Source organism: Myotis yumanensis, unplaced genomic scaffold (assembly GCF_028538775.1).
Source record: "Myotis yumanensis isolate MYYU_CA2020_CCGP unplaced genomic scaffold, mMyoYum1.0.hap1 SCAF_13, whole genome shotgun sequence".
Classification (NCBI taxonomy): Eukaryota; Metazoa; Chordata; class Mammalia; order Chiroptera; family Vespertilionidae; genus Myotis; species Myotis yumanensis.
In genome coordinates this window covers 22,793,888-22,815,060 of record NW_027223764.1, presented here as the reverse complement: position 1 = coordinate 22,815,060, position 21,173 = coordinate 22,793,888, and the positions used below count along the sequence as shown (strand labels likewise).

The 21,173-nt window shown below is 37.9% G+C and overlaps 1 protein-coding gene across 2 annotated transcripts; it reads right to left on the bottom strand.

The window, feature by feature from the left end:
- Positions 1 to 105: 105 nt before the first annotated feature.
- NOC3L (NOC3 like DNA replication regulator) lies at positions 106 to 21,118 on the bottom strand. 2 transcript variants are annotated; one of them, XM_070432675.1, is made up of 21 exons: positions 21,008 to 21,118; positions 19,781 to 19,988; positions 18,036 to 18,168; positions 17,140 to 17,297; positions 16,317 to 16,370; positions 15,198 to 15,328; positions 13,380 to 13,541; positions 13,078 to 13,171; positions 11,789 to 11,964; positions 11,262 to 11,390; positions 9,721 to 9,852; positions 8,266 to 8,346; positions 7,343 to 7,443; positions 6,263 to 6,335; positions 6,117 to 6,180; positions 5,959 to 6,030; positions 5,464 to 5,645; positions 3,770 to 3,898; positions 3,017 to 3,114; positions 1,507 to 1,591; positions 106 to 1,150 (listed from the first exon to the last, which is right to left on the bottom strand). In XM_070432675.1, exons 1-21 carry the CDS (start codon positions 21,014 to 21,016, stop codon positions 1,022 to 1,024), a joined length of 2,400 nt encoding a protein of 799 aa, XP_070288776.1. In that variant the 5' UTR covers positions 21,017 to 21,118; the 3' UTR covers positions 106 to 1,021. The 2 variants fall into 2 exon arrangements, with proteins under 2 accessions (XP_070288776.1, XP_070288777.1); XM_070432676.1 differs by having other exon boundaries at positions 7,332 to 7,402.
- Between the last annotated feature and the right edge of the window lie 55 nt (positions 21,119 to 21,173).

The window sequence follows — 21,173 nt, the reverse complement described above, 5'->3', positions numbered from 1 at the left end:
ACTAGACCAAAATCATTGGCTTCTATAGCTCTGAAGCAATAACTGATCTACTCAGTTGGACTGCTGTGATTTCTTTTTTTTAATTCTCATATTACAAGACTAGGAAACAGAAAAAGCAGCTGTTTTATTCAATTTTTCACAGGAGAAATTTTTATAACCTGGTCATTAAACACTTATTTCATAGGCCATTCTTATAATATGGTAACAGCTGTATTATATTGCTTTATAATTATAAGAATAAGGCATTTTACCTATACAGGGACAAAAGAACAAAAAAGCCCTTCCCTGGGTACCCTTTATCCTTAAAACAGAATGGTAAGATTTGGGGCAGTTCTTCCCTTACCACCCTCCAGAGCATGCCAGAAAATGCAAAGAACTCTGAAGACCAGAATCACATTCAAACTTTCTTTGAAAGTAGCCAGAATGAGCACTCGTCCTTTTTTCAAAGGTCAGATGACGTTCCTTCTTGAAGTGTACCTACCATCCAGCAAGAGCCAATGAACCTGGTGTCCAATTTCAAGCTATTTTTTCTTTTCTCAAAAATTTTCATAGAAACATACTCAAATTTAGAATTTTTTCTCACTTCCAACTATGGTGGTGTAATAGTAATAGATTTATTTAGTTATAAAGAGTAGCTAGCTGAACTGTAAAAAACAATCTCACCATCTTGTTTATTCTGTGCTCTCTGCCCTCCTTTAAGTCTAGCAACTGCATCCCAATAAATTCAGTCCAAAGATTTTTTTCAAAAACTAACTTAATATGTATATTAAATTTCAAAAAGGCAACATCATTAAGAAAGAAGTTTCCAAACATTAAGGGAGGAAAAGGCGTTGGATTATCCTTTCTCAATGAAAAGATGTTTCAGAATTAGGGCAGAATCCTGCACCACGCAGAGTAACTCTTCCTCCTTGGTGAATTTCCCTGGGAAGTTTCCCTGTACAAAAAGAGAACCATTATCTTAATGTGCATCTGCACAAATACACAAGTGCACAGGCAAGTCCACTGGCTCTTCATCCTTCTGCTACCGTAGCGATGTCTTCAGATATTTGGTGAAATCCAGAGGCAACTGAGTATCAACTTCATTGCAAAGTCTTTTCGTTAGCTGATTTAAATCTTCATTCAAAAATGAATCCCCTTGTAAAACTTTATCCTGAAGAAATATTGAAAGTATGAGTTAAAAGTTCTTATGCCAACAACAAAAGCCAAGCTGTGAGCAGAGCTAAAAATGGCAACAGCTAACACCAAACCAACCACATGTGAACCGTAATAATGACGGGGCTGGTCCAGGCGTGGACATACCCTACACTGAATGAATGAGACAGTCCCATCACTGTCCCTATAGAATTCCAACCCCGGAGATCCGTCCTACCATCACCAACTACGCATGAAAACAAACAAAAAAAATCTACCTATAAACACTTAGGCAAATTGGAATCAGTTATTAAGAGATATATTAGTTTAGTTTTGATTTCATCTTCTAAAAAAATAATGAACAGTACCACGTACCTTCCTTTTGGAGCTTGAAGTTTCCACAGGAGGATTGAATGTCATTGCTGCCATGCTGTAAGCCTCAAAGAGTTCTATAGCAGATCTACAGTCACAAACAGAAACCCACAGTCACAGAGACACCACCACACTGCGTACCTTGAAAATAGTGAATCGTACCCAGAGAATGACTCACTATCCTAAATCCATCCATTAAGATACAACATGAGCCTGCTTTTGAAACCAACAAATCTACACACACAAAATAAATCCTAAATTCCCAGGTGTTGACATTATCCAACGAACTCCACCTCCCAGAGGTCTGGTATACATTCAGAAACACAGGCCTGAACAGAGAAGGCTGAAAGAAGAGCTCAAACTCAATGTGACCAAATCCCAGCTCAACCACAGTTATGTAAACAGTTATGTAAACAATATGCAAGGAGTTTCACTCCGTCACAGGAACCAGAAGAGCAAAGCACAGAGTCATCCTCCATGGATTCCGAACAGCTCAACCCTTCAGTTGTTGGCCTGGATTGAAAGCCAGGAGAACCACTCTCCAGAGAGAATAAATGGTCTATAACCATGGCATGTAAAAGAGTCCTTAATGATTTGGGGTTGGTTCACGCAATGAGGTGATTAGGGTCACACCCCAAGCTCCACATCTGGGGAAAAAACAGCAGGAGTCTCCTTTCTCAAGCCTTTGGGATGAACCAGTTGCTCATCTTCCTCCAGAAAAGGAAACCTCTGGCATAAATGAAGCAAATGTTCAAGAGCTCTGACCAAAACTTGCCAAGGGGGAAAAAAGGTAATAAAGAACTGTTTTCTCCCTTTTGAAAACAAGGCTGGAAGACAGGTAGAAAGAATGAAGGAAAAAGTAAATGGTCATTTTTAAATTTTTATAGCCAAAAGTTATCTCTATCCTACCCAGAAGTAAAAGGATTTATGGAAAACTGCAGAGTTTAGCCTCATTTAGAGGGGTAAGCAGCTAATTACTGCCATGTAAAAACAATATAGCCCCATCTGGCCAAACCTCCCAGAGTGGGAGGTGAATGCCGGGGCCGAGATCTGAGCTTCTTGCAGGTCAGAAGGCCAAGGAGAGAAACTGCTGCCTCCTGGGCGAAGTGTTTCCAAAGCACTTTCCTCAGTTCTCCCTCCCTGGCCCTCCCAGGACCATTCAAAAGAAAAGGAATCTCATTGTATTGGACTGATGGATCGTCACATAAGCGAATACAGCACTGTCTTACTAACTGTTGAACTGGAGTCATGGGCATATGGGGATTCACTATTCTGTCTACTTATCTGTATGTGTAAAAAAAAAAAAATGTTGTGATTACCTGAAACAAACAAATAAAATCAGAGTCAGCATGTTTTCTCTCTAGAACAATTCAGGAATATAAGTGAGACCTAATCCAGATAACTAGCTAGCACTTTACATGTTAACTCTATTACGTTATAAAATAGACTTCTCCCAGTGCAGACCTATCAACTGAAATGTATGGTTTAATAATAAGGCGATGCTAGCTACTACCTTCGGCTCAACTCTGGTTTGAGTGCTTCAGAGCCTTCCAAAGGGGCTCCCGCGATCAGGTGAGCTGCCAACCTCCGCACTATGGGATGGAAATGCCGCTAAAGGGGAAACAGGACAACATTTGTACAGGTCAGTGTTTTATAAAACACTAGCTACAGTGAAGATTTTATTTAATAAGCACTAATTTAAAAAACTATAGATGTATATATGTGATTCATAAGAACCACATAACTACAGGAAAAACACTACCTTTGTTCACAGGATTACAACACAAATCTGATGAGCAAGTCACCAGTGACATAGCAGTGTCTCACTTTTACAGTAGGAAAAGGAAAATCAAAAAGCAACTTCTCTTTCACAGGGAAAAAGTTCGTTTACAACAGGCTTCCTGAACCGTATTTTCTGAGTCTCACTGTAACGCTGGCCACACCGTAGGACCACAACGTAGGTGAAACCCTATCGACACTGGCGGGTGGGCCTGTAATGTCTCCTTGGATGGGAGTCAATATAAATGTGTCTGGAACGGGAAAGATTCCAACAAATTCTACCCCACAAAACTGTCGTTTTCAGCTTCCTTAAAAATGTATTTCAACATCTTAGAGTAGGAAGAGCAAAGTGAAATGTAGGCTATTAAAACACAAATTCTAGGAAAGGCGGACCCAGAGCAAAATACACTAAGTACTCTGGCAACAACAACTACTGGGAAAAGCTGAACACAACTGCTTGCACAGTGAGCGGGAGGGGCAGGCTTACCCGCAGAGCGTGCAGCTCCCACAGAGCAGTGTTCTGGGCATTGCAGTACTCGGGCTCGTCTAGCTCAGGAAGGAAAACCCCGCTTCCCTGAGACTCATTGTCAAGCAACAGGTCTGTTTTGGGGAAAGTCTGCAAAAATGTCACATCAGAAGGATCAATTAAATTAATGTTATTAGTTTAAAAACAGTTACTGGGTTCTGCACGTTTATTTATACTTAAATTTCATTTGGTTTTATGGCTATAGAAGAGCTATAAGCCCATGAACTTCATTCCCAGTTTTAATTTTGTAAATTTAAGCTTATACCATAAAAGAACAAAAACTGCAAAAGATTACTTTCTTGGCTTGCTCTGAAAAGTATTTAATTTATCTTGCAAGAGAAAATAGAATATTCTCTTCACCCAGCAATCCCACTTTTAGGAATCTTTCCTAAAGAAATAATTACATTAGATACACATAACGCTATTCACTATAGCATTATTTGTTAATAGCAAAAACAATCTGTATGCCCATGAAAAGAAAAATACAAAATATAAAAGCCAGACTGCCTGAATTTGAATCCCACCTCTGCTACTTCTTAGTAGCAGCATCACTTTAGGCAAGTCACTCCTCCTCTGGACCTCACTTTTCCCCATCTATAAAATGGGAACAATAATAGTAGCTACTTCACAAAGCTCTCATGAAAATTAAGCAAGTTAAGTTTTGTAACACATTTTCACAGTGGCAGTCACATAGTAAGAACTATAGGTGTTACAAACAACCTCATTTACTCATTAAAGAGACAAGGTAGTTATATTTGTACTGACACAAAAATGTGTTCATCACCATTAAGTGTTAAAAAAATATTATAGAATATGAATATCATAATCCCCCCCACAACCCCTTTCTATTAAAAAAAAAAAAAAGAAAGAAAGAAAGCTATGTTATTTGTGTGTGTTTGGTGTGTTTATATATGAATTTTTAAAAAGTCAGCTGAGCCCTGACCGGTTTGGCTCAGTGGATAGAGCGTTGGCCTGTGGACTGAAAGGTCACAGGTTCAATTCCAGTCAAGGGCATGTGCCTTGGTTGTGGGCACATCCCCAGTAGGGGGTGTGCAGGAGGCAGCTGATCAATGTTTCTCTCTCATCGATGTTTCTAGCTCTCTATCCCTCTCCCTTCCTCTCTGTAAAAAATCAATAAAATATATTTTTTAAAAAACAAAAAACCTCCCATTAAAAAAAAGTCAGCTGGGATACCCACCAAATGGTAAAACTTGTAACCTCTGGAGAGTGTCAAGAGGGGCCGAATGCTTTCCTTTTGTAACTTAACGGACTTCCTTTATCATATGATTTTGTTACAGGTGTGAATTACTTTTTTATTGATTTTAGAGAGAGAAGAAGGAAGAGAGAGAGAAAGAGAGAGAGAGACAAATATCAATGAGAGAGAAACAAATATCGATCTGCTGCCTCCTGTATAGTACCTGCTGGGGATCAAGCCCACAAGCTGGGCATGTGCCCTGACTCAGAATCGAACTGGTGACCTCCTGGTGCATGGGTCAACACTCAACCTCTGAGCCACAGTGCCCCGGAAGGTGTGAATTACTTCTAACTAAATAATAATGTAACGGGGGAGTGGAACGGATGGACACACACACACCAAACAAAACACCATAGTGGCACTGCCAGAACTTAGCTCTCTTCAGTGTATCACCACTCACATGCATTAATATCCTGTTAGTTGCTAAAATGCCAATGCTTGAGTTGGGAAGGACGTGAAGACCAAGGGTGCAGAGGCGCTTGATGAAGGCCAGGGCTCGCTGCTGAGAAACCTGCTTTCTGCGCTTGGTGAGCATGACATCGAGGCACTGGAGCACAATCTCAACCCCTTCATTGGTAGCACCTAAAACAGCAAGACAGACCCTTCATTACTTTTCCATGATCCAAGTTCACCTACCCCAGAGACCCAAGCTCAACTGTCACAGGTCCCACATCACGCCCCAGCCCATGACATAGGGTCTGTACTGCATCTCCAGTCAATTCTCCCCGGTTCTCCCTCTCCCCGTCTTACCTGAGGTTGCATACACGAGTGGCACTGGCAGGCCCGCACTTCATACACCAGTTCCTATTTCTCATTGTTCATTGGCTATCATTCTGGTCACAACATATTCTTAAAGGAACTATTTATTAAAGACACATTATCTAAACATACGTACCTGCATGTAACTTGAACAGTGTTTTGTAGAGATGTGTATAGAACTTCATTGGATCAATATTCAGAACATCACCTTTTGAAATGACAACAAACACCAGTTAAAAATGTTACAGCCTCCAAAGCTAAAACAAATAAAACTTGATTATGAAGATATCTGACCTTGCCCAGAAAGAATATGAAAAGCGGTCTGGACACAATGAAGACTTTCTTGATAGCTTAGGTCCTTAAAAAAAAAAAAAAAAAGATATTAAGAAGAATAATACCATTTATATCTTAAAAAGTAATTCATTAATAGAGATACTTACACCAGACTCAATGAGACTATGTAGAACTACTAATAAATCATCAAAAAACTCCACATTTATAAGGTGAGCGAACCTAAAAATCAAACAAAACATAGTTAAAAGGAAACCTAAGAACAGAAATAAAAGCAGCCACAAATTAAACATGACTTTAAATTTGTAATTTTAATATTCCTTATTCCAAATGTTAGCTATGATAGAGATGATGGAGAAGACTATGTTACTTCTCATTCATTCAGACTGACCTTTTGACAATCCATAGTTGGACACTATACTCAGCAGGAACATATGAGGCACTAAACAAACTAATACAGTATTTCAAAAATACTTCCGCCCTGGGGAAGAAGTTGCTAAGAGCAAACAACTTCCCCAAAGAAAGTTTACCGGGCGTCCAGCACTGTTCTATGCCCTAAGAGCGCAAGCAGCATCAGCTTCCAGGAACACGGGTGGTGGGAAGAAGGAAGGAGGAAAGATTCTGCTATTTATCAGAAATATGGACCCCATGAAAGCTTTAAGGGCAAAGAAGCAGGAGCTGGTGTCTAGTTCAGGCTCTGCAATGAATTACCTTTATGATCCTAGGTTAAGTCACAGGACTGGCCTGGGCCTCTATTTCTAGAAATAACTGAGATCACCCACTAGAGTTAAAGAAAAGGAATCATGGGAGCTACTAAACGTCAGAGGGCTCTACACATTACAAAAGATTAGGCCCTGAACTAGTTCAAGGATGTCTCTTCAGTATTAATGCAAGAGCCTTTGACACCATGTAAATCTTAGAACAGGAAAGGACCTAGAGGTCACACATTCCCCGTCTATTGGTACAATCTTTTTGGGATGCAGTTTGGCAATATTTATCAAAATTTAAAATGAACATACCCTTTGGTCTAACAATTATGTAACCCAAGTACATGAGAATCCTTCCAGAGCAGCCAAATAAAAATAAGGCAAGGAAAGGCTGGTGACCAAGAAAAAGAGAACTGAGAAGGACACGAGTCATCATTAGGAAACCCTGACCAAAACTCATGGTTACTTCGTTCTTATTTACTTAGAAAGAATCTAAAAGGTTTCAACCTACACAGCCCTTACTTGGCAAGACCTTCTAGAACTGCTGGCAGGAGAGGGGACCTCTGGGCCTTCTTCAGTATTCTGAAGTAAGTTACAAACACAATATTCAATGTCTCCGTGTGCTGGCCAAAGGAACAGACAACATGTCGTCAGTACAACCCAGTACACTTTCTCCTGAATTACTGTAATCAAAGCTCAACCTTTTTACCCCTTCCCCTCCCTCCCAACAATGCAATCTTAGGAGCTTTCACAAAGTGAAGCTTTAACAGAATGAAGGTACACATCCTGTGATTTCATAAAACCAGCACTGATCACATGATAATTTCTTGTACAGCTCATATCTAAGTCTCATGAAATAAACCAAAATTATATAACCAAAAGTTGAAATAATAAGTCCCTAAAGTAGTTTAACAAAACATTTTAAAAAGCACTGGACAGCGATTTTAAACCTTTTTCCATCTCATGGCACATATAAACTAATTACTAAAATTCTGCAGTACACCAAAAAAATATATCTTTTGCCAATCTAACAACAACAAAAAAAAACACGTATAATTTTGATTCATTCACACTGGATAGGTACTGTTTTGCAGGCTGTTGTCTTTTTTTTTTCTTACAATCTAAGGCAGCGGTTCTCAACCTGTGGGTCGCGACCCCTTTGGCGGTCGAACGACCCTTTCACAGGGGTCGCCTAAGACCATCCTGCATATCAGATATTTACATCACGATTCATAACAGTAGCAACATTACAGTTATGAAGTAGCAACGAAAATAATTTTATGGCTGGGTCACAACATGAGGAACTGTATTTAAAGGGCCAGAAGGTTGAGAACCACTGAAAGGGAAAACAGGTCAGTGCCCCTGACTAAACAGTCAGGTATTGCATGTTTAAAATTTCTTGCAGCACACCAGTTGAAAGTCGCTGATATAGGGGAACTGCCTACCAGTTTCAGTTTTTTCTCAGTACTCTCTGAAGCTTCCGCCTCCCGAAGCTCTCGCTCTAGTTTCTCTTCTGCTTTTTTCCACTGAAAATAGATTGAAAAATAAAGAGTATATATTATCCCATTGAGTGAAAACAGCAACCTTCAGAGAGATAAAATACGTAAGTACTGTGAAACATACAATACCACAGATTCTCTATGAATGCAAATATAAGCAAAAGCAGAAAAGCATGGATAAGAAGCATACACCAACCAAACTTATGACAGCGGTGGCCTCCTGGGAGGAAGGCACTAGAAAGAAATAGGGAGACCACAGGGGATTCTAACTCTAACACAATGGTTTCTTTCTTTTCAAGAAAAAAATTGAAGTCTTCATATTTGCTCATTCAGAAAGGGGAATACATGGGATGTGCTATATCATCCTCTGTAGTTTTCTATAATTTAATTTTTTTCAAAAAAGGAAGAATATGCTGAGCCCAGAAATAATTCTTATTGTTAAATCATCTACAACACAGAAGCAAGTCATCACCAAAATTTCCCAAACTCCTTTATATACAATGCGTAAAGCCAGATACTATATAGAAATTCAACAAAACATCTATTTGTTTCCACTTCCTTCCGCTCTAAGAGCAGCGAACAATGGTTGCTAAGCTGCCTGAGCCATAGGGGACTGCCTGAGAAACAGTTTCCTTCCCTCATGTGAGGCTGATAAAGAGCTGGGCCTTTGTTTCCCCACCATAGTTATGTATCCAACTTCCGTTAGGATAGTATGGTATAAATAACGAAAACATTTACCTTCATTTGTTTAGTGATTAAGTCTAATTCGATATTTCTGTCATGTTTTCAAAATTTGTAGACACATGCAAAAATGGATATCCTGGAAATTATTTTTTATTTTGTTTTTATAAGCAATTTGATAACCCTAATAAACTGTTTAGAAATGTTGGGGAAATGATAACAACAGACAGTGGCAGTGGTAACTCACGTTTATAAAGCATGCCGGGCTATGCACGCTGCCTGCTGCTTTACATACATTATCTTATTTCAACTGCACAAAGACTCGGCAAGACAGGTACCATTTCTCAACATTAAAAACAAAAAAATGTGTCCAGGGTCTAATAGTAAATAAACAAAGGTTTCAAATACAATAAAGAAACATGATTTAATGAACAAAAACCCACTTTGTTGCTAACTTCACCAGAAGACATCCTTTCTGTTAAGGAAAGACCCTGGTGTGTCACAAGGAATCTCAGATGAAGGTAAACGCCAGCATGGCAAGAAAATCTTTTTTATCTATTGCTCTCCTTCCAGTAAATTATCAGTTTAAATGGAATTAATAAAGTATTTCTTTGTAATAACTGGGAAAATTAAATTCTTTAAATAGTTATAATTATGATTTTACTTGTTCTTATGCTATAATTTTAATCTAAAATCAAAACAAAAAAAAATAAATCAAACCTTTCTCTGCATTCTTGATAGATTTTTTCTCTTTTCCTTAAAAGTCATGAACTTTTTTGGTTTATTAATGTCCTCTGTATCTTTTTTCACTTCTACTTCCTTGATTCTTAGGCACAAGAATGTTTTTAGCATCTAATATTGAAGAAGACACAAATGTAAGTATTAAGTTTATATTGCCTTCAAAAACTTTATACAGAAAAATATGCACTTAACAATGTTATTTCCTCCCTTAGTGCAAAGAAAGAAAGAGAAAAAAACACCTTTGAACTATCTTTTATCACATTTCACATAAACATCTGTTATCTTTTTGCTAAATATATTTGATAACTTGTGTCTATGAAAGCACAACTACTATTTGGCTAAATACAAGTAATATTATTCTACAGTTTGATGACAACAATGAAGAGAGAGCACATTCCTTGGTATTGGCAGACAGGATTCAAAGAGTAGACAGGCCAGAAAAAGGTTTGAACCAATATTGGAGGAGAGGATATAAATTAGGTATTACTTTCTATTTTATTTTTTTAAATATATATATATATATATATATATATATATATATATATATATATTTTTTTTTTTTATTGATTTCAGAGAGGAAGGGAGAGGGAGGGAGAGATAGAAACATCAATGATGAGAATCACTGATTGGCTGCCTCCTGCCCGCCCCCTACTGGGGAACGAGCCCACAACCCAGGCATTGTGGCCTTGATCGGAATCAAACCTGGGACCCTTTAGTCCACAGGCTGACACTCTATCCACTGAGCCAAACTGGCTAGGGCATAAATTAGGTATTTCTAAACCAGCTTTAATTTCCCATTTACGAAATGGAAAAATGTTGATCATGTGATACAAACTTTCAGTTAGAAGATATGTAAGTCCTAGAGATCTAAAGTACAGCATGGTGACAATAGTTAATAATACTGTGTCATATACTTGAAATTTGCTAAGAGAGATCTTCAGTATTTTCACCAAACAGGAAAAAAGGTAACCATGAAAGGTATGAATGTCTTAATTAACTTGATTGTGGTAATCATTTCACAATGTATACGTATATTAAATCATCACATTGTACACTTTAAAAACCCAAATTAAAGAATGCAGTTTATAATTCTAACATCACTAAAATGAAAGTGTTTCCCTGTGACCAAGTTTCATGTTCAAGCCTTAATATCTGATCACTCTACAATTCTGAATAAAGACACCAAATACGTTCTCTACTTAAGTACAATATTTATAATTTTCGCAGTTCAACTAAAATTATCAGCTTTAATGAAAGGGATCTGATGGCAAAGCAAGGCTGAAATTAGGAACTAGAACAGAAGAAGTTGTGAGCTAAGCAACCAAAACTATATGACGAGATTTCATTTGGGGAATTGAGTATTTTCCCTTTCTATTTTACACACTTCTATAAATAAATACCTCATAGCAATTGAAAATTAACTTTGTAATTTAGAAACATAAATACCTCATGGCAACTGAAAATTAACTTCGTAATTTAAAAAAAAAAAACACGTGTAAAGTAAAATGCAAAAAACTTACCTCTGGCCTAACATCATAATTTCTGCCCTTCACAAATCCAGAAATCACTTTGATTACTCCAAGGGAAGCTTGGCCTAACTTATCTTGCTTAAAAAGTTTCTTAACTGCCTCGCAGCACATTTCCGATATCTGAAAAACAAAATGCCACACTAAACTGGCGTTTCTCAGCCTCAGCACTCCTGATATTTTGGGCCAGAGAATTCTTTGTTGTGGGGAGCTATCCTGTGCATTGTGGGATATTTAGATGCCTGGCCTTTACCCACTACAAGGCAGTTAACACCCCAACCACCACAGTCCTGACAATCAAAACTGGGGGTCGGCGCAGCTGAATGCTGCCTGGAGGGCAAAACTGCCTCCTGTTCAAAGCCACTGCACTAAACTTACAGGGATCAAATAGTTTTCTTCAAGAAACAGTGTTTAGTAAAGTGATTCTATTTCAGCTCCAAAAATTTTTTGAGAGAAAAAAAGCCATATGGTCTATAATTTTCTGTTAAGCCCAACAGCAACAATCATTTAGAGCAGCCCACCGATTTTGACAGGTCATTCATGAGAGGGACAATCAGGACGATGATGTTGTTGTGAAAGTTGAAATGAGGCAGTGCCACCAACAGCTCACACAGGCTCTTCACAGCCACTTCTGCCAGTCCTTTGTATGCCTTTAAGGAAACTACATTACTTTTCTTCAGCTTCCTTTGCTTCCAGTCTAATAAAAAAATAACTCTAATTACTTACTTTACTCATTGGTCAAAACTTCAGCTAATTACCTTTCTTTTACAGTAATATGCGATAATATTAAAACTCAACCTACCACACAAATTCTTAAATATGAGTTGTATCTATCCTTAGACAAGACAAAGGTCATCATCAAAATGTTTCTACACCATCCACCCTCTGACTCTAATCACAATTACCAGAGTCTTGGCTTTCCATGTTTTTTAAAAGATACATATATCAGCCCAGCTGGTGTGGCTCAATGGCTGAGCATCGACCCATGAACCAGGTCACACTTCGATACCCAGCCAGGGCTCAGGCCGGGGTTGTGGGCTTGATCCCCAGTAGGGAGCGCGCAGGAGGCAGCCGATCAATGATTCTCTCTCATCATTGATGTTTCCATCTTTCTCTCCCTCTCCCTTCCTCTCTGAAGTCAATAAAAACATATTTTTTTAAGAAAACACAATAAATTCTAACCATTTATGAATTAAGTCACATACAACTACTTGCTAGGTAAAGGACTGCAACAATACTAATAACTGACAAAATACAGTCCTTAATACAGTCTAGGCATAGTTGTAAGCACTTTGTATCTATTAATTCATTTACTTTTACACAACAATCCTGTGAGTTAAGGACTAGTATTATTCCCACTTGATAGCTAGAAAAGCGGAAGCACAGAGAGATTAAATGATTTGCACATGCCCTGACCAGTTTGGCTCAGTGGATAGAGCGTCGGCCTGCAGACCGAAGGGTCCCGGGTTCGATTCCGGTCAGGGGCATGTGCCTTGGTTGCGAGCATATCCCCAGTGCGGGGTGTGCAGGAGGCAACTGATCGGTGTTCCTCTCTCATCGATGTTTCTAGCTCTCTATCCCTCTCCCTTCCTTGCTGTGAAAAATCAATAAAATATATTTTTTTTAAAAAATGATTTGCACATCACATAGGTGTTAAGTGATGAGCCAAGATTTGAACCCAGAAAGTGTGACTCGAGACACTGCTCCTGACCATACTCTATACTGACAGCCAACACACAGCACAGAATAGAGAATTCACCTTCCTGACCAAAGCTAAGTATGTTACAGGCTTTCAAGATGTTTAATATACCTTTAACCATTTGCTCCAGATTTTCCAAATAAAATTTATATTGGCTAACAAGCCCTTCTTCAAATTCTCTTAATTTTTGGGTTTCTTTGCGGATCTGAAAAGACCAAAATATCAATCACGTTTTAACATCAACATATTGAAATAAAAAAATTAGCACAAAATGTTGAGTGCCTAGGTCATGTAAAACCAACCAAACAATACAAACAAACAAACAAAAAAAACAACCACCCTGTTTCTCCCATCTCTAGCTCTCCAAACTTTTCAGCTTATTTTCTATAGTACAGTAATTATAGTTAGCATACCTTGGTAGATTTTTCTGCTTCTGTTAGGGGCCGAATTTTATATGAAGGAGTAATGTCTTTAAATAACTCCATCAGAGAAATGACCACCAGCTTTCGAACAGTAACAGCCACATCAGGATCCTGTTCCATCAGCATGGAACGTAATTCTTTCAGTTTTTTAACCTGTTAAAAGAAATTACTCATCAGGCTAGAGAAATAATAACAGAACAATCGTGAGCAAAAGCAAAAGCAACAGTTCCACATCTGGCCCAGTAACTAGAATTCACACAATGACTCCAAGAGTCTAGTCAAACCATACACAACTCAACACTGCCACTACTGACAGATAAGTCACTGAAGTTACAAAGTAACCATGTTTTTGTTAAATAAGTAGTTAAATAAGTAGTTAGAAAAAATACAGACTTAAAATATAGTTCAAATTTGTTAATTTACCTGTTTTAAGAAAATCTTTTTAATTGGATTTTCTTAATGCAAGTGTGTCTTATTTCACTAAAAATACTTTTTGAAATATTGCTATATATACACCAATCATATGTTGTGTAATCACACATATACAAGTTAATCAGGAATTAGTACAATGCATCTACAGGTAATTAAGCTTCAGAGTTACTCACGTAACGATATTTGTATGATGCAACGCAGAAGTAAAAAATTGGTTTCAACTAATGTGCCCATTGCTTTGATGAAATACTATTGCCTGCTGGAGTGGTATCTTGAGAAGCAACACTGGCTGATTAACAATGCTTGCCATAGCAGGGAGCAGGACAAGTATGTCACCTCCATTTGCTCGCCCTAACTTTTATGAAAAGAGCATGACGCTCCAGAGTTAGAAGACCTGGGTGCCAATCCAGTGGCTGTTAAAATCTGAAAGAAATCACTTGAGGTTTTAAAAGCTCTATTTTTCAGCTGTAAGATGAGATCAATAGCTCTTGTCTCCATGGTTTGACAATAATTAAATGAGATGATACAGATCAGAAATATCCCAAATCCCCCTCCCTGATTCTGCTCTCCTGGCTTTGTTAGAAAAGGACCATTACTACTCCAAAGCATCCCTACAGGAATTTTTTTCTATAAATGTAAATAACCTACTTTATTGTCCAATAAACAAGTATTTGTCATAGGAGGATGCTGGGGACACCAATATAACAAAAATAATAGTATCACTTTATATAACTTCATGTCTATCATATCATTCAATCATCACAACAATGTTTTAATATAGGTACCATCCCCCTTTTAGAGATGAAGAAAATGAATCTTGGCAAAAAAACTTACCCAAATTCTAACACACCGTACTTACAAGAGCCAAGACTACACCTTGGATTTCTTGAGTTAACAAGTTATAACTATCATCACCTTCACTACTGTACTCATGGTCAATGATAATTCATTATAACTTTCTGATCCATTTCACTTAAATATTTTATACTTATAAGTATTCCTAAACTACTCCTGTCTTTTGTGTGCGTGTTTCTTACTATAAACTCTACAGTCAGTCAAGCAAGTTTGCAAGTAGGTTCCTCCTCCCTAGTATAATTAATTTGTTTAGACTTACCACTATGAGTTACAACATTAAATCCAATATCTTCATTTAGAGACTCAGAGCATTTATGAAACTTTAGTGAGATTACAGAAGAAATGAAGCTCAGATGTAGAATTAGGCTAAGGTTCTGTCTGCTCTCTCATTCTAACTCAGTTACTACATTTTGCTAATGCTTTTCCTTTTTGTGTGTACTTTAGGTAACAAGAGAATCTTACAATATTAGACATTTAGACCATATCTGATGTGAAGAACCTAAGGAAATTAAAAGTGCTTACATTATTTTCTGGGTCTGATAATATGGCAGATGCCAAAGCTGCAATATGCAGTTTCTTCTCCTGTAGCTTCTTCTTTCTCTCAATTAAATGCTCTTCTATGGTCAGCTCGCGAATAGGATCTTCAATAATCTCTGAAACAGATTAGGTTTTCCCTCTTAAACGTTCCTTTATTTACAAGTGTCCAGGAACCTTATTTTATATTCTCTCAACAATCATAAGGCATGTACTATCAATAGCCCCATTTTATAGATCAGGAAACTGAGGCAAAAGAAAAGTAACTGGCCTATCCTCATAAACCTAGCAGAAATGGGATTCAAATCCAGGCAGTCTGACTCTAGAGCTCATATTATTAATGGCCATGCTAATAAACCCACAAGAATTCATATTAATTACGGGGAAGGACAATCTGATTCAGTTGTTTTAAAAAGTACAGAATATTGTTTGTTTTCAACTCTATTCACTCCTTTGAACTACACAAAATATGTTCACATTAAGAAATTCATAGGGAACTAGGATTTAATAAACACACAAGTATAATTGGCAACAAGCCTATGAAGGATGACTGAAAACCGTAAAATAGTTGATCTATAATGTCATTTACACTATCAATGAGGTTTGCGAACAGAAGTAAAATTTAACCAGCTTGTTCTGTCATGAATTTCAAAGCAATATAGTTTCAAACAATAAAATATGTTCTTTCCATTTAACTTTAGATAGAAGTATGCTAGCTTTTAGAAACCCACATGTAATTAAACCAAAATGATTTCATACCACAGAATCCATTTTTGTAATTTAAAGCTAAATAGTTAATAGTTATTTATAGGCAGGTCCTTCACTTACAACTAAAAAGAATTCAAAACAGTTCAATTAACAAGACTCTTCATGCATGCCTACACATTACAAATATTAATTGCATAAATTTTTGCATAATAAAAAGCAACAATCAAATTCCACCAGATAAAACTTTCAAAATGTGAAAAAATGTTCACAATGACCTTGAAATAATCAGTACTTCAAAATGCACATTCCAGATTTTATCTAAAATTGTCTCACTTATATTATACAAAAAATGTAATTCTCAATTAACAATTTAGCAGCTATAAAGATGTATCCCATTACCTTCCTCAAGTTCCATCTCTTCTTGATCCTCTTCATCTTGGTTAGTGTCAAGAACTATGGAAAATATGTATATTAAAAATGTGATAATATACTTAAGTGGTGAAACTATCAAGAAAAGCATACAAGTGATTAAAATAAAACTCAGGAAAGTAGTTATTTTTGTGAGGAGGGAGCAAACAGTGATTGAGGGGAGCACAAGGGAAGTTTCTGGGTGCTGGCAGTATTCGTTTCTTGCCCAGATGGTAGCTTTATGGGTGTGTTTTTTGTGATAAACCACGTAACTTCACATCTTTGATTTCTGGATTTTTCTGTGTGTTGTATTTCACAAGAAAAAAGATTCATATAAGAAAAAAAGGCTGCCGGACCGGTTTGGCTCAGTGGATAGAGCGTCGGCCTGCGGACTCAAGGGTCCCGGGTTCGATTCCGGTCAAGGGCATGCAGGAGGCAGCTGATCGATCTCTCTTATCGATGTTTCTAACTCTCTGTCCCTCTTCCTTCTTCTCTGTAAAAAATCAATAAAATATATTTAAAAAAAAAAAAGAAAAAAAGGCTAATAAAGGAGGACTAATATGCTCTAATTTTAGAAACAAGAGAATTTGCTAAAATACTCTAAAATCACCTTAACCTTATAGCTTCAGTTATACTCACAGTACAATAGACACCTAAAATAATCAACTGTATTTCTGGCCAAAATCATCACCTTGCTATATGACTAACTGTAGCTACTTCTATTTTGTAGATATAGGTAAAAGTCAAAACTAAATTAAATTTTTATGGAAAGAAATGTGATATTTTTAAGAAGCTAAAATTGTAACTGACTTACCTGGCTTTTCCCTGGTCTGTGGGATTATACCACTTTTATCTTTGATAGGAAGCAAGTGAATCAATTCCTTCTCTGGTGCAGTTTGCAGAGATCGTGGTATTTTTTCATATTTATCTATAATGTTCTCATGCTTTCGTTTCTTGGCGTGAACAGGTTCACTGTAGAAAAAAATTTAATTTTCAGTTTTAATATTTTAAAAAGGAACCTAGAGACCTACCATTTTTAAAACACAGAAAAAGTAACCACTAGCCAAACCTTCACTAGGTATAAAAATGTTAGCACCTAAACCAAGCACTTAAATAGTAAATGAATAAATTAATTTTACAGTCTATCACAAAGACTCAAACTATGGCTATATCTAGTTTTCCCTTTAGATGCAAAATTAAGATGAAAGCTGCAGCAGATTCTTTTTGAAGAATATGCCACAGAGCTAACAGGGACATCACGCTATACTGCGTTCCCCAAAACTTTCAGAGCATAGCATAGACTTAGGAGTTAAAAAGATCTAAGTTTAAATTTCAGATCTACGAGTTGCGGGGAAGCATCAGTTTCCTCTCTGTAAATGGGAATAATACCCACTCACAGAGTAAGGAGGATTGAGATCACGGCCATAAAGAACTCGGGAATGTTCTGCCAATTCCTCAAACAAAGAATAGCATTCTTCCCCATTCACTATTCAGACTCAGACGAAATAAAGATGTACACTAAATAAAATCAGCTTGTTTTATTCATGAACGTCCTTTATTTAGGAAATAATCTGAATAATAAATAGGGTTTACTCTTTGTAAACATTGTGTTCAGAGCTGAAGTTCTGCACTAACCACCTAAGTAAAATTCAGAACCAAGTTTTTAACGCTGAAAGGATGTGAATGATTATTATCTAAATGAAGTATTACCTAGAAGAAAGATCTCTCGTTAGAAAAGATGCTCTTTGTCCTAAATCCTTCATTAACTGTAAGTCATCTTCATCCATCATATCTAAAGGTAGGGCTTCCTCTTCTTCCTCCTCTTCCCTCTCAATCCTTTTACCTGTTACACACAAAATCAGAAATATGTATTAGAGATGTAGAAATTCTCCATTTCTGTGTCTACAGCAGGAAAAACGTACGCTTTTCTAATACCTTAGCCTAGTATTTCTAAATGGGAGCACTAGTCACGTGATGGGCAGGACAATTCTTTGTTATATACAAGGGTATCAAGGGCTAAGCAAAATGCTAGCATCTTTGACCCCTGAAACCTAAATGCCAGGATCATTCCCAGGTAACTCTAAGAATAAAAAACAAATGTCTCCACACTTTCTACAATGTCTTCTAGCACATTTGAGAACCAGTGACTTAGCCCCTTAGCTTCATCTGATCGCCAATGACTTTCACTTCCATTCCACTTCAGCTGCCCCCTCCAAAGGCCACGTCCCTAATCCAAGTCCTCACCCCCCTCTCTGACCACAACCTTTTGTTCTTCCAGTCTCATTCAGTTACTTCCACTGCACCTCTTTTGGCCAAATACAATTATTAACACATCATGCTTTTTCTTTTATATATATATATAATTATTGATTTCAGAGAGGAAGGGAGAGGGAGAGAGAGATAAAAACATTAATGATGAGAGAGAATCATAGATCGGCTGCCTCCTGCACGCCCCACACTGGGGATCAAGCCCGCAACCCAGGCATATGCCCTGACTGGGAATTGAACTGTGACCTCCTGGTTCATAGGTCAATGCTCAACCACTGAGCCACGCCGGCCAGGCCAACATCACGCTTTTTAAATTCTACAGAAATTTAGATGGAAGAGATATTTAGAAGTATCTAACTCAACCATCACATGTTTTTACAGATTAAATACCTGGAGATTAAATACCTGGCTAATTTAGGGTCACATTGCTATTAAGTAACAAAATCAAGAGAAAAAGCCCGAGTTTCCTGGCTTCCATGCCCATGACCTTTTACATATCATAATAATATGTTGCCAAAAGATCAAACTAAATAGGTCAGGATTCAGAGAATGAGAAGCACATGGGAAGACTGAAAATTCCGGTATAGTCAAATATAACTACTCTGAAAGTATCAGTAACATTGCAGAAGAACTGGTCTGACTCAAAATGGTCATATTCCCTACCTGTTTTGAGTACTTGGAGTTCTTGGACAGTTTTACAAAAATAACCCCGACATTTACAGCGCAATTTTACTCCAAGTTTCCGAATGAAAAGAAAGCCAGGTGTTCAGAATACGAAATGAATTTCAGCAACACTGAAAAACACACCAGAGAAAAGCAGTGTTCTTACCTTAGCTAACTGCCAGTGGATGGGAAAGTGGCATGGCATGCTGCCTGGCATTCACTAGTATTTATTTTCAGGGCCATTCTGAGTTTGTTATCCCAGGTATTGTATCCTCAGATCTGCTTTCGAGACATACTACAAGCAGAGGCTAGTCTAGCTCTTTCTCACAAATGAGTACTATATTGAAATGTTTTCCTATACTGACTATAAAATTAGAAAGCATATAGGACTACTATCCTTACCTACTCTTAAGAAGGATGTGTGACCAAGAGTGATTAATAGAATGCAATCACTGGAACATTTTAGAAAAGCACTTTAGAACAAATCAATGGAAATTAGAGCACATGAATGCTTTCACAGTTACCTGGTCGTTTTTTCTTCGGGTCCTCCAGTGGAATGGGTTTCTTAGACACAGCATCTTTGACAGCTTGCCTTAGTTTCCTCTGTTCTTTTCGGTACTTCTTGAGATTGCTTTGTTGTTTAAATTGCTTATTTTTTAGCTTGTTTTCAAGTTTGACTTTACTAGTCTTTAGCAACTTTCTAAAGCTTGGGACCTGTTTTTTATTTCTTCTCTGGAAAACAATAACAGGAGGAATGCTGCATAACCAATAATTTATTATTATTTTTAAAATCAGATTAAAGAGAATTTATTATAAATTTCATTAGACCAATTCCACAATTCTAATGTCTCACAGCCAAGATCTTGCATATAAGAGCTAAAACCAAACTAAGGCATTTATCCAATAGAATGGCACTTGAGCCTCAGATATTCAACCATGGGTCTTATTGTGACCAGAATCCGCAGCTGCTCAAAGGGTCTAAGACCCCCCCAAAAAGGTTAAGAACCATGATGTAATTGCAAATTATTCAAGGCTATCTTAATTACGTTAGCATACTCAGCAAAATGCTGGCTGTCTTTAACAATAACTGACATTTACATATTACTTTACTGTTTACACTGTTCTCCAACATTCTACCTCCAACAGCCTAGTTAAGCAATGATTGCCATTATCCTGACATTACTGCTGAAGCTATGGCTTAAGGATTATGCGACGTGTCAAAGACCCTTAAACTAAGAAAGGCAATACTGAATTCCGGTCTTTGGATTCCAACTCTCTTGATGGTGACCCCTTATTCAGAAATCCAAACCCTAGGGCTAATTTTCTGCAAGAACCGGAGCAGAGCACTTGCTTTCCTATCTTCTTACCCTTTGGAGGGAAGGACTCGTTTCGAATCCTATGACTCACACTATAACTCCACTGAGAACAGGACCCTGCTTCTCCTCTGTAAAATAAGGGGTTCGAAACACAGTCTTGAAGGAACCCTCCAATGTCTGACATCCTAGGGATGCAAGACTCGGTGCTCGTCTCATCGTGGCTACCGAAGCCGAGCGTGATCACAATGGGCAATGAAGGAAAACACAGGTGTAAGGACCGGGATGCGGACGATGCCCTGCACCAAGAGGGAGCCCCGAATCTAGGCCACCGCCCCCTAAACAAGAGCGAAAACCGCCAGGAAAGCTACACCAGGCAGCGACTCTCAGCCAAAGGGAGCCCTAAACCGCGGGGACCGGGCTTCTGAGGACCCTTACCGCCTTCATCCTTAAAGCTGAAAGGCGTTCCGGCGCCACAAACTCTCCAGGGGTAGGGATGATCCAGAAATCCTGATGGGGAGACACACGTGTCGCCGCCGCGACACTGCAGAAAGGAAGCTGCTGCCGGCCCCGCCCCTTCTCCGCCGGAAGTGGGGGGCGGGAC